Source organism: Narcine bancroftii, chromosome 5, assembly GCF_036971445.1.
Source record: "Narcine bancroftii isolate sNarBan1 chromosome 5, sNarBan1.hap1, whole genome shotgun sequence".
NCBI lineage: Eukaryota > Metazoa > Chordata > Chondrichthyes > Torpediniformes > Narcinidae > Narcine > Narcine bancroftii.
In genome coordinates, this window is record NC_091473.1 from 3164454 (window position 1) to 3180410 (window position 15957).

Here is a 15957-nt window from a genome sequence, read left to right on the forward strand (position 1 = left end):
TTATCACACGAGTATGTGGCAGATCATTACCACACTAGTATGTGGCAGGTCATTACCACACGAGTATGTGGCAGATCATTACCACACTAGTATGTGGCAGATCATTATCACACGAGTATGTGGCAGATCATTACCACACTAGTATGTGGCAGATCATTATCACACGAGTATGTGGCAGATAATTACCACACTAGTATGTGGCAGGTCATTACCACACGAGTATGTGGCAGATCATTACCACACTTGTATGTGGCAGGTCATTACCACACGAGTATGTGGCAGATCATTATCACACGAGTACGTGGCAATTCATTACCACACTTGTATGTGGCAGGTCATTACCGCACTAGTATGTGGCAGATCATTACCGCACGAGTATTTGGTAGATCATTACCACACTTGTATGTGGCAGGTCATTACCGCACTAGTATGTGGCAGATCATTACCACACAAGTATGTGGCAATTCATTACCACACTTGTATGTGGCAGGTCATTACCGCACTAGTATGTGGCAGATCATTACCGCACGAGTATGTGGCAGATCATTACCACACGAGTATGTGGCAATTCATTACCACACTTGTATGTGGCAGGTCATTACCGCACTAGTATGTGGCAGATCATTACCGCACGAGTATGTGGTAGATCATTACCGCACTTGTATGTGGCAGGTCATTACCACACTTGTATGTGGCAGGTCATTACCGCACTGGTATGTGGCAGATCATTACCACACTAGTATGTGGCAGGTCATTACCACACGAGTATGTGGCAGATCATTACCACACTTGTATGTGGCAGGTCATTACCACACGAGTATGTGGCAGATCATTACCACACTAGTATGTGGCAGATCATTACCACACTAGTATGTGGCAGATCATTACCACACGAGTATGTGGCAGATCATTACCACACTAGTATGTGGCAGATCATTACCACACTTGTATGTGGCAGGTCATTACCACACGAGTATGTGGCAGATCATTACCACACTTGTATGTGGCAGGTCATTACCACACGAGTATGTGGCAGATCATTACCACACTTGTATATGGCAGGTCATTACCACACGAGTATGTGGCAGGTCATTACCACACGAGTATGTGGCAGATCATTACCACACTAGTATGTGGCAGATCATTACCACACTTGTATGTGGCAGGTCATTACCACACGAGTATGTGGCAGATCATTACCACACTTGTATGTGGCAGGTCATTACCACACGAGTATGTGGCAGATCATTACCACACTTGTATATGGCAGGTCATTACCACACGAGTATGTGGCAGGTCATTACCACACGAGTATGTGGCAGATCATTACCACACTTGTATGTGGCAGGTCATTACCACACGAGTATGTAGCAGATCATTACCACACTTGTATGTGGCAGGTCATTACCACACGAGTATTTGGCAGATAATTACCACACTAGTATGTGGCAGATCATTACCGCACTAGTATGTGGCAGATCATTACCACACTAGTATGTGGCAGATCATTACCACACTAGTATGTGGCAGGTCATTACCACACGAGTATGTGGCAGATCATTACCACACTTGTATGTGGCAGGTCTTTACCACACTAGTATGTGGCAGATCATTATCACACGAGTATGTGGCAGATCATTACCACACGTGTATGTGGCAGATCATTTCCACACGAGTATGTGGCAGATCATTATCACACGAGTATGTGGCAGATCATTACCACACTAGTATGTGGCAGATCATTATCACACCATTATGTGGCAGATCATTACCACACCAGTATGTTGCAGGTCATTACCACATGAGTATGTGGCAGATCATTACCACACTTGTATGTGGCAGGTCATTACCACACGAGTATGTGGCAGATCATTATCACACGAGTATGTGGCAATTCATTACCACACTTGTATGTGGCAGGTCATTACCGCACGAGTATGTGGCAGATCATTACCACACAAGTATGTGGCAATTCATTACCACACTTGTATGTGGCAGGTCATTACCGCACTAGTATGTGGCAGATCATTACCGCACGAGTATGTGGCAGATCATTACCGCACGAGTATGTGGCAATTCATTACCACACTTGTATGTGGCAGGTCATTACCGCACTAGTATTTGGCAGGTCATTACCACACTAGTATGTGGCAGATCATTATCACACGAGTATGTGGCAGGTCATTACCACACGAGTATGTGGCAGATCATTACCACACTAGTATGTGGCAGATCATTATCACACGAGTATGTGGCAGATCATTACCACACTAGTATGTGGCAGATCATTATCACACGAGTATGTGGCAGATCATTACCACACTAGTATGTGGCAGGTCATTACCACATGAGTATGTGGCAGATCATTACCACACTTGTATGTGGCAGGTCATTACCACACGAGTATGTGGCAGATCATTATCACACGAGTATGTGGCAATTCATTACCACACTTGTATGTGGCAGGTCATTACCGCACTAGTATGTGGCAGATCATTACCACACAAATATGTGGCAATTCATTACCACACTTGTATGTGGCAGGTCATTACCGCACTTGTATGTGGCAGATCATTACCGCACGAGTATGTGGCAGATCATTACCACACGAGTATGTGGCAATTCATTACCACACTTGTATGTGGCAGGTCATTACCGCACTAGTATGTGGCAGATCATTACCGCACGAGTATGTGGTAGATCATTACCGCACTTGTATGTGGCAGGTCATTACCACACTTGTATGTGGCAGGTCATTACCGCACTAGTATGTGGCAGATCATTACCACACGAGTATGTGGCAGGTCATTACCACACTAGTATGTGGCAGGTCATTACCACACGAGTATGTGGCAGATCATTACCACACTAGTATGTGGCAGATCATTACCACACGAGTATGTGGCAGATCATTACCACACTTGTATGTGGCAGGTCATTACCACACTAGTATGTGGCAGATCATTAACACAAGAGTATGTGGCAGATCATTACCACACGAGTATGTGGCAGATCATTACCACACTAGTATGTGGCAGATCATTACCACACTTGTATGTGGCAGGTCATTACCGCACTAGTATGTGGCAGATCATTACCACACTAGTATGTGGCAGATCATTACCATACTTCTATGTGGCAGGTCATTACTGCACGAGTATGTGGCATATCATTACCGCACGAGTATGTGGCAGATCATTATCACACGAGTATGTGGCAGATCATTACCACACTTATATGTGGCAGGTCATTACCGCACTAGTTTGTGGCAGATCATTACCGCACGAGTATGTGGTAGATCATTACCGCACGAGTATGTGGCAGGTCATTACCGCACTAGTATGTGGCAGATCATTACCGCACGAGTATGTGGCAGATCATTACCGCACGAGTATGTGGCAGATCATTACCGCACGAGTATGTGGCAGATCATTACCACACTTGTATGTGGCAGGTCATTACCGCACTTGTATGTGGCAGATCATTACCGCACGAGTATGTGGTAGATCATACCACAGTTGTATGTGGCAGGTTTTTACCGCACTAGTATGTGGCAGATCATTACCACACGAGTATGTTGCAGGTCATTTCCACACGAGTATGTGGCAGATCATTACCACACTTGTATGTGGCAGGTCATTACCACACGAGTATTGGCAGATCATTACCACACTAGTATGTGGCAGATCATTACCACACGAGTATGTGGCAGATCATTACCACACTGGTATGTGGCAGATCATTACCGCACTAGTATGTGGCAGATCATTACCACACTTGTATGTGGCAGGTCATTACCACACGAGTATGTGGCAGATCATTACCACACTTGTATGTGGCAGGTCATTACCACACGAGTATGTGGCAGATCATTACCACACTTGTATGTGGCAGGTCATTACCACACTTGTATGTGGCAGGTCATTACCACACGAGTATGTGGCAGATCATTACCACACTTGTATGTGGCAGGTCATTACCACACGAGTATGTGGCAGATCATTACCACACTTGTATATGGCAGATTATTACCACACTAGTATGTGGCAGATCATTACCACACGAGTATGTGGCAGGTCATTACCACACTAGTATGTGGCAGGTCATTACCACACTTGTATGTGGCAGGTCATTACTGCACTAGTATGTGGCAGATCATTACCGCACGAGTATGTGGCAGATCATTACCACACTTGTATGTGGCAGGTCATTACCGCACTAGTATGTGGCAGATCATTACCGCACGAGTATGTGGCATATCATTATCACACTTGTATGTAGCAGGTCATTACCGCACTAGTATGTGGTAGATCATTACCACACTTGTATGTGGCAGATCATTACCACACGAGTATGTGGCAGATCATTACCACACGAGTATGTGGCAATTCATTACCACACTTGTATGTGGCAGGTCATTACCGCACTAGTATGTGGCAGATCATTACCGCACGAGTATGTGGTAGATCATTACCACACTTGTATGTGGCAGGTCATTACCGCACTAGTATGTGGCAGATCATTACCACACAAGTATGTGGCAATTCATTACCACACTTGTATGTGGCAGGTCATTACCGCACTAGTATGTGGCAGATCATTACCGCACGAGTATGTGGCAGATCATTACCACACGAGTATGTGGCAATTCATTACCACACTTGTATGTGGCAGGTCATTACCGCACTAGTATGTGGCAGATCATTACCGCACGAGTATGTGGTAGATCATTACCGCACTTGTATGTGGCAGGTCATTACCTCACTTGTATGTGGCAGGTCATTACCGCACTAGTATGTGGCAGATCATTACCACACGAGTATGTGGCAGATCATTACCACACTAGTATGTGGCAGGTCATTACCACACGAGTATGTGGCAGATCATTACCACACTTGTATGTGGCATGTCATTACCACACGAGTATGTGGCAGATCATTACCACACTAGTATGTGGCAGATCATTACCACACTAGTATGTGGCAGATCATTACCACACGAGTATGTGGCAGATCATTACCACACGAGTATGTGGCAGATCATTACCACACTAGTATGTGGCATTTACCACACTTGTATGTGGCAGGTCATTACCACACGAGTATGTGGCAGATCATTACCACACTTGTATGTGGCAGATCATTACCGCACGAGTTTGTGGCAGATCATTACCACACTTGTGTGTGGCAAGTCATTACCGCACTAGTATGTGGCAGGTCATTACCGCACTAGTATGTGGCAGATCATTACCACACGAGTATGTGGCAGGTCATTACCACACGAGTATGTGGCAGATCATTACCACACTTGTATGTGGCAGGTCATTACCACACGATTATGTAGCAGATCATTACCACACTTGTATGTGGCAGGTCATTACCACACGAGTATGTGGCAGATCATTACCACAATAGTATGTGGCAGATCATTACCGCACTAGTATGTGGCAGATCATTACCACACTAGTATGTGGCAGATCATTACCACACTAGTATGTGGCAGGTCATTACCACACGAGTATGTGGCAGATGATTACCACACTTGTATGTGGCAGGTCATTACCACACTTGTATGTGGCAGGTCATTACCACACGAGTATGTGGCAGATCATTACCACACTTGTATATGGCAGGTCATTACCACACGAGTATGTGGCAGATCATTATCACACGAGTATGTGGCAGATCATTACCACACTAGTATGTGGCAGATCATTACCACACTAGTATGTGGCAGATCATTATCACACGAGTATGTGGCAGATCATTACCACACTAGTATGTGGCAGGTCATTACCACACGAGTATGTGGCAGATCATTACCACACTAGTATGTGGCAGATCATTATCACACGAGTATGTGGCAGATCATTACCACACTAGTATGTGGCAGATCATTATCACACGAGTATGTGGCAGATAATTACCACACTAGTATGTGGCAGGTCATTACCACACGAGTATGTGGCAGATCATTACCACACTTGTATGTGGCAGGTCATTACCACACGAGTATGTGGCAGATCATTATCACACGAGTACGTGGCAATTCATTACCACACTTGTATGTGGCAGGTCATTACCGCACTAGTATGTGGCAGATCATTACCGCACGAGTATTTGGTAGATCATTACCACACTTGTATGTGGCAGGTCATTACCGCACTAGTATGTGGCAGATCATTACCACACAAGTATGTGGCAATTCATTACCACACTTGTATGTGGCAGGTCATTACCGCACTAGTATGTGGCAGATCATTACCGCACGAGTATGTGGCAGATCATTACCACACGAGTATGTGGCAATTCATTACCACACTTGTATGTGGCAGGTCATTACCGCACTAGTATGTGGCAGATCATTACCGCACGAGTATGTGGTAGATCATTACCGCACTTGTATGTGGCAGGTCATTACCACACTTGTATGTGGCAGGTCATTACCGCACTGGTATGTGGCAGATCATTACCACACTAGTATGTGGCAGGTCATTACCACACGAGTATGTGGCAGATCATTACCACACTTGTATGTGGCAGGTCATTACCACACGAGTATGTGGCAGATCATTACCACACTAGTATGTGGCAGATCATTACCACACTAGTATGTGGCAGATCATTACCACACGAGTATGTGGCAGATCATTACCACACTAGTATGTGGCAGATCATTACCACACTTGTATGTGGCAGGTCATTACCACACGAGTATGTGGCAGATCATTACCACACTTGTATGTGGCAGGTCATTACCACACGAGTATGTGGCAGATCATTACCACACTTGTATATGGCAGGTCATTACCACACGAGTATGTGGCAGGTCATTACCACACGAGTATGTGGCAGATCATTACCACACTAGTATGTGGCAGATCATTACCACACTTGTATGTGGCAGGTCATTACCACACGAGTATGTGGCAGATCATTACCACACTTGTATGTGGCAGGTCATTACCACACGAGTATGTGGCAGATCATTACCACACTTGTATATGGCAGGTCATTACCACACGAGTATGTGGCAGGTCATTACCACACGAGTATGTGGCAGATCATTACCACACTTGTATGTGGCAGGTCATTACCACACGAGTATGTAGCAGATCATTACCACACTTGTATGTGGCAGGTCATTACCACACGAGTATTTGGCAGATAATTACCACACTAGTATGTGGCAGATCATTACCGCACTAGTATGTGGCAGATCATTACCACACTAGTATGTGGCAGATCATTACCACACTAGTATGTGGCAGGTCATTACCACACGAGTATGTGGCAGATCATTACCACACTTGTATGTGGCAGGTCTTTACCACACTAGTATGTGGCAGATCATTATCACACGAGTATGTGGCAGATCATTACCACACGTGTATGTGGCAGATCATTTCCACACGAGTATGTGGCAGATCATTATCACACGAGTATGTGGCAGATCATTACCACACTAGTATGTGGCAGATCATTATCACACCATTATGTGGCAGATCATTACCACACCAGTATGTTGCAGGTCATTACCACATGAGTATGTGGCAGATCATTACCACACTTGTATGTGGCAGGTCATTACCACACGAGTATGTGGCAGATCATTATCACACGAGTATGTGGCAATTCATTACCACACTTGTATGTGGCAGGTCATTACCGCACGAGTATGTGGCAGATCATTACCACACAAGTATGTGGCAATTCATTACCACACTTGTATGTGGCAGGTCATTACCGCACTAGTATGTGGCAGATCATTACCGCACGAGTATGTGGCAGATCATTACCGCACGAGTATGTGGCAATTCATTACCACACTTGTATGTGGCAGGTCATTACCGCACTAGTATTTGGCAGGTCATTACCACACTAGTATGTGGCAGATCATTATCACACGAGTATGTGGCAGGTCATTACCACACGAGTATGTGGCAGATCATTACCACACTAGTATGTGGCAGATCATTATCACACGAGTATGTGGCAGATCATTACCACACTAGTATGTGGCAGATCATTATCACACGAGTATGTGGCAGATCATTACCACACTAGTATGTGGCAGGTCATTACCACATGAGTATGTGGCAGATCATTACCACACTTGTATGTGGCAGGTCATTACCACACGAGTATGTGGCAGATCATTATCACACGAGTATGTGGCAATTCATTACCACACTTGTATGTGGCAGGTCATTACCGCACTAGTATGTGGCAGATCATTACCACACAAATATGTGGCAATTCATTACCACACTTGTATGTGGCAGGTCATTACCGCACTTGTATGTGGCAGATCATTACCGCACGAGTATGTGGCAGATCATTACCACACGAGTATGTGGCAATTCATTACCACACTTGTATGTGGCAGGTCATTACCGCACTAGTATGTGGCAGATCATTACCGCACGAGTATGTGGTAGATCATTACCGCACTTGTATGTGGCAGGTCATTACCACACTTGTATGTGGCAGGTCATTACCGCACTAGTATGTGGCAGATCATTACCACACGAGTATGTGGCAGGTCATTACCACACTAGTATGTGGCAGGTCATTACCACACGAGTATGTGGCAGATCATTACCACACTAGTATGTGGCAGATCATTACCACACGAGTATGTGGCAGATCATTACCACACTTGTATGTGGCAGGTCATTACCACACTAGTATGTGGCAGATCATTAACACAAGAGTATGTGGCAGATCATTACCACACGAGTATGTGGCAGATCATTACCACACTAGTATGTGGCAGATCATTATCACACGAGTATGTGGCAGATCATTACCACACTAGTATGTGGCAGATCATTATCACACGAGTATATGGCAGATCATTACCACACTAGTATGTGGCAGGTCATTACCACACGAGTATGTGGCAGGTCATTACCACACGAGTATGTGGCAGATCATTACCACACTTGTATGTGGCAGGTCATTACCACACGAGTATGTGGCAGATCATTATCACACGAGTATGTGGCAGATCATTACCACACGAGTATGTGGCAGATCATTACCGCACGAGTATGTGGCAGATCATTACCACACTTGTATGTGGCATGTCATTACCGCACTATTATGTGGCAGATCATTACCACACGAGTATGTGGCAGATCATTACCACACTAGTATGTGGCAGATCATTACCGCACTAGTATGTGGCAGGTCATTACCACACGAGTATGTGGCAGGTCATTACCACACTGGAATGTGGCAGGTCATTACCACACTGGAATGTGGCAGGTCATTACCACACTTGTATGTGGCAGGTCATTACCGCACTAGTATGTGGCAGATCATTACCACATGAGTATGTGGCAGATCATTACCACACTTGTATGTGGCAGGTCATTACCACACGAGTATGTGGCAGATCATTACCACACTTGTATGTGGCAGGTCATTACCACACGAGTATGTGGCAGATCATTACCACACTAGTATGTGGCAGATCATTATCACACGATTATGTAGCAGATCATTACCACACTTGTATGTGGCAGGTCATTACCGCACTAGTATGTGGCAGATCATTACCGCACGAGTATGTGGCAGATCATTACCACACTAGTATGTGGCAGATCATTACCACACGAGTATGTGGCAGGTCATTACCGCACTAGTATGTGGCAGGTCATTAACGCACTAGTATGTGGCAGATCATTATTGCACGAGTATGTGGCAGATCATTACCGCACTTGTATGTGGCAGGTCATTACCGCACTAGTATGTGGCAGATGATTACCGCACGAGTATGTGGCAGATCATTACCGCACTTGTATGTGGCAGGTCATTACCGCACTAGTATGTGGCAGATCATTACCACACTAGTATGTTGCAGATCATTACCATACTTCTATTTGGCAGGTCATTACTGCACTAGTATGTGGCAGAACATTACCGCACGAGTATGTGGCAGATCATTATCACACGAGTATGTGGCAGATCATTACCACACTTATATGTGGCAGGTCATTACCGCACTAGTATGTGGCAGATCATTACCGCACGAGTATGTGGCAGATCATTACTACACTTGTATGTGGCAAGTCATTACTGCACTAGTATGTGGCAGGTCATTACCGCACTAGTATGTGGCATATCATTACCGCACGAGTATGTGGCAGATCATTACCACACTAGTATGTGGCAGATCATTACCACACGAGTATGTGGCAGGTCATTACCGCACTAGTATGTGGCTGATCATTACCGCACTTGTATGTGGCAGGTCATTACTGCACTAGTATGTGGCAGATCATTACCGCACGAGTATGTGGCAGATCATTACCACACTTGTATGTGGAAGGTCATTACCGCACTAGTATGTGGCAGATCATTACCGCACGAGTATGTGGCAGATCATTACCACACTTGTATGTGGCAGGTCATTACCGCACTAGTATGTGGCAGATCATTACCGCACGAGTATGTGGCAGATCATTACCACACTTGTATGTGGCAGGTCATTACCGCACTAGTATGTGGCAGATCATTACCGCACGAGTATGTGGTAGATCATTACCGCACGAGTATGTGGTAGATCATTACCACACTTGTATGTGGCAGGTCATTACCGCACTAGTATGTGGCAGATCATTACCACACTAGTATGTGGCAGATCATTACCATACTTCTATGTGGCAGGTCATTACTGCACTAGTATGTGGCAGATCATTACCGCACGAGTAAGTGGCAGATCATTATCACACGAGTATGTGGCAGATCATTACCACACTTATATGTGGCAGGTCATTACCGCACTAGTTTGTGGCAGATCATTACCGCACGAGTATGTGGTAGATCATTACCGCACGAGTATGTGGCAGGTCATTACCGCACTAGTATGTGGCAGATCATTACCGCACGAGTATGTGGCAGATCATTACCGCACGAGTATGTGGCAGATCATTACCACACTTGTATGTGGCAGGTCATTACCGCACTTCTATGTGGCAGATCATTACCGCACGAGTATGTGGTAGATCATACCACAGTTGTATGTGGCAGGTTTTTACCGCACTAGTATGTGGCAGATCATTACCACACGAGTATGTTGCAGGTCATTTCCACACGAGTATGTGGCAGATCATTACCACACTTGTATGTGGCAGGTCATTACCACACGAGTATTGGCAGATCATTACCACACTAGTATGTGGCAGATCATTACCACACGAGTATGTGGCAGATCATTACCACACTAGTATGTGGCAGATCATTACCGCACTAGTATGTGGCAGATCATTACCACACTTGTATGTGGCAGGTCATTACCACACGAGTATGTGGCAGATCATTACCACACTTGTATGTGGCAGGTCATTACCACACGAGTATGTGGCAGATCTTTACCACACTTGTATGTGGCAGGTCATTACCACACTTGTATGTGGCAGGTCATTACCACACGAGTATGTGGCAGATCATTACCACACTTGTATGTGGCAGGTCATTACCACACTTGTATGTGGCAGGTCATTACCACACTTGTATGTGGCAGGTCATTACCACACTAGTATGTGGCAGGTCATTACCACACGAGAATGTGGCAGAACATTACCACACTTGTATGTGGCAGGTCATTACCACACGAGTATGTGGCAGATCATTACCACACTAGTTTGTGGCAGATCATTATCACACGAGTATGTGGCAGATCATTACCACACTAGTATGTGGCAGGACATTACCAGACGAGAATGTGGCAGAACATTACCACACTAGTATGTGGCAGATCATTATCACACGAGTATGTGGCAGATCATTATCACACGAGTATGTTGCAGATCATTACCACACTAGTATGTGGCAGGACATTACCACACGAGAATGTGGCGGAACATTACCACACTAGTATGTGGCAGATCATTATCACACGAGTATGTGGCAGATCATTACCACACAAGTATGTGGGAGATCATTACCACACTAGTATGTGGCAGATCATTACCACACTTGTATGTGGCAGGTCATTATCACACGAGTATGTGGCAGATCATTACCACACTTGTATGTGGCAGGTCATTACCACACGAGTATGTGGCAGATCATTACCACACGAGTATGTGGCAGATCATTATCACACGAGTATGTGGCAGATCATTACCGCACTAGTATGTGGCAGATCTTTATCACACGAGTATGTGGCAGATCATTACCACACTTGTATGTGGCAGAACATTACCACACTAGTATGTGGCAGATCATTATCACACGAGTATGTGGCAGATCATTACCACACTAGTATGTGGCAGATCATTATCACACGAGTATGTGGCAGATCATTACCACACTAGTATGTGGCAGATCATTATCACACGAGTATGTGGCAGATCATTACCACACTTGTATGTGGCAGAACATTACCACACTAGTATGTGGCAGATCATTATCACACGAGTATGTGGCAGATCATTACCACACTAGTATGTGGCAGATCATTATCACACGAGTATGTGGCAGATCATTACCACACTAGTATGTGGCAGATCATTATCACACGAGTATGTGGCAGATCATTACCACACTAGTATGTGGCAGATCATTATCACACGAGTATGTGGCAGATCATTACCACACTTGTATGTGGCAGGTCATTACCACACTAGTATGTGGCAGATCATTATCACACGAGTATGTGGCAGATCATTATCACACGAGTATGTGGCAGGTCATTACCACACGAGTATATGGCAGATCATTACCACACGAGTATGTGGCAGGTCATTACCACACTTGTATGTGGCAGATCATTACCTCACTAGTATGTGGCAGATCATTATCACACGAGTATGTGGTAGATCATTACCGCACTAGTATGTGGCAGGTCATTACCACACTAGTTTGTGGCAGGTCATTACTGCTCTAGTATGTGGCAGATCATTACCGCACGAGTATGTGGCAGATCATTACCACACTTGTGTGTGGCAAGTCATTACCGCACTAGTATGTGGCAGGTCATTACCGCACTAGTATGTGGCAGATCATTACCGCACGAGTATGTGGCAGATCATTACCACACTAGTATGTGGCAGATCATTACCACACGAGTATGTGGCAGGTCATTACCGCACTAGTGTGTGGCAGATGATTACCGCACGAGTATGTGGCAGATCATTACCACACTTGTATGTGGCAGGTCATTACAGCACTAGTATGTGGCAGATCATTACCACACTTGTATGTGGCAGGTCATTACCGCACGAGTATGTGGCAGATCATTACCGCACGAGTGTGTGGCAGATCATTACCACACTTGTATGTGGCATGTCATTACCGCACTAGTATGTGGCAGATCATTACCGCACGAGTATGTGGCAGATCATTACTACACTTGTATGTGGCAGGTCATTACCGCACTAGTATGTGGCAGATCATTACCACACTAGTATGTGGCAGATCATTACCATACTTGTATGTGGCATGTCATTACCGCACTAGTATGTGGCAGATCATTACCGCACGAGTATGTGGCAGATCATTACCACACTTGTATGTGGCAGGTCATTACCGCACTAGTATGGCAGATCATTACCGCACGAGTATGTGGCAGATCATTACCGCACTTGTATGTGGCAGGTCATTACCGCACTAGTATGTGGCAGATCATTACCGCACGAGTATGTGGCAGATCATTACCGCACGAGTATGTGGCAGATCATTACCACACTTGTATGTGGCAGGTCATTACCGCACTAGTATGTGGCAGATCATTACCGCACGAGTATGTGGCAGATCATTACCACACTTGTATGTGTCAGGTCATTACCGCACTAGTATGTGGCAGATCATTACCGCACGAGTATGTGGCAGATCATTACCACACGAGTATGTGGCAGATCATTATCACACGAGTATGTGGCAGGTCATTACCACACTAAGGAACAGTCAGGGAAGGGAAATAAATGCTGGCTGTGACTATGGTGCCAGATTCCACCCCTTCCCAAAAGTATAAAGACAATTCACTAGGTCTGTAATGCACACTTCTGGTTTCATCCAGGACAGCATAGCACTCATAGTGATGAGGCCAGTTTGGTACAGTTGAAACCCCCCAAAATCTGGATGCCAGAAATCCAGACCACACGAGGATCTGGGCATTCTGCAAACTCTAGAACCTTTTACATTTTGCAGGCTTTTGCCTGCATGTGTGCGTGTGGAAGCGCCACAGATGTACTGTGGCAACAAACAGACACCTTATTTTTCTTTAAAGCTGCTCGTTTTGATAAATGAAGCATGATCTTTTGCTAATGAATAACCTATCAAAATTTACCTGTTCATCTCTTCTTTATTCCTCCTTTGGCGTAGCGTAGCTCCTTTACAGCGCCAACTATCGGGACTGGACAGTCCTTCAAATCCTGCGCTGCCTGTAAGGAGTTTGTACGTTCTCCTGTGTCTGAGCACGGACTCATGGGCCGAAATGGCCTGTTACCGTGCTGTATGTCTACATTTAAAATTATAAAGAAAACTAAATATGAATTTTAAAAGTACTGCTCGAGAATCCGGAAAATCCAAAATTCTGGACTGACACAATCGCTGAGCAGTCCAGATTTTCGGAGTTCTACTGTTTGGAATTCTCTAACCAGGGGAGTGGTTGAGGCTGCCTCATTAAACATATTTAAAATTCGGTTAGATAAATTTTTACATAGAGGAATTAGGGGATATGGGGAGAAGGCAGGTAGGTGGAGTTAGGTCATAAATTAGATCAGCCATGATCGTATTGAATGGCAGAGCAGGCTTGATGGGCCATTTTTGGCCTACTCCTGTTCCTACTTCCTATGTTCCTATCTCACATTTTGTGAATAAACAAAAAAAAATTTGGATTTGAAAAGGGGAAAAAGCTATGTTGATCTCCCCCCGGCCCTTCTACCTCCCCGAATGTAGGTTTTATAATTTAAAGGTGAAGCCGAACTCTGAACAATATGCTAGATTTTAACATCTTCTCCCTGTTCCATCATTTCAGTTTCTTCCCAAAAGCGCTCCTGTTAATGGGAAGACTAAGTTAACCTTGTGTGGCTGGGACTTCAAATCTCCCACTGGCCCAGCGATAACACCTTCTTCTCACGTGGTGACAGTGGGAACCCGACCTTGCCGAGTTATTCCTGAGAGCAGCAATGCCAAAAGGTACGACTTCACAATTTTCTATTCTTTGTTTAAAGTCAATGTCCCTTTGACAGGGTTCTCTTTACAAAGGTGCAACAAGTCCCTTGGAGCTATTGAAAGCAATGCAAGTGGAGGTAGCAGAGATTCAGGAATGTGGTCAATTATTCCTTGTGTTTATTTATGTCAATGTGAATAAAGGAAAAGTCACGGGAGTTCTAATCACCTGGGATCTCCAGTACTTCCATCGTGGAGTGTCTAAAGTGAGCTCACTGAGCTTGTAGGCCATGGTTGAGCCCATGTCAGGAATTTTCTCCAGCACACAATAACGGCTCCCATGGGGAGATTTTCAAATGATGAACCCAGCGAATCAATTGAATGAGGGTTGAACAAGAAAATCTACAGATGCTGGGGTCGAGCGCAATTCCCAAGTGTGCTGGAGAAACTCTACAGGTTAGGAAGTAAAGGGTAACTAACATGTTGGACCTGGGCCTTTCATCAAGTAGAAGAAAAAGAAACCCTCGCAGTGACCAACCATTTTAATTCCATACACCATTGCCTCATGCACTGCCAACCAAGGCCACTCACAAATTGGAGGAACAACTTCTCATATTCCATCCTGTGACTCCAACCAGAGCATTAACATCGACTTCTCCAATTTCCACTAACTCCTTCCTGTGTCTCCCTATCTTTCCCTATCCCTCCAACTCCCCACGCCCTTCCCTTTGTGTCAGATGGCCTCTCCCCATCACATCTCAGCTTTTTAAAAATCTTTTACCCCCCCCACATGTATCCAACTATGAAATCTTAGCTGTTAGCATACTCATCC

The 15957-nt window shown here is 45.0% G+C and overlaps 1 protein-coding gene across 2 annotated transcripts in view; it reads left to right on the top strand.

Moving 5' to 3' along the window:
• The window catches only part of LOC138763037 (macrophage-stimulating protein receptor-like), a 203522-nt gene that overhangs the window by 110582 nt on the left and 76983 nt on the right, over window positions 1-15957 (top strand). For both annotated transcript variants that reach the window (XM_069936567.1, XM_069936568.1), the window contains exon 5: window positions 14992-15152. In XM_069936567.1, coding sequence (XP_069792668.1) covers window positions 14992-15152 — 161 coding nt within the window. The remainder of the gene's footprint in view (window positions 1-14991; window positions 15153-15957) is intronic.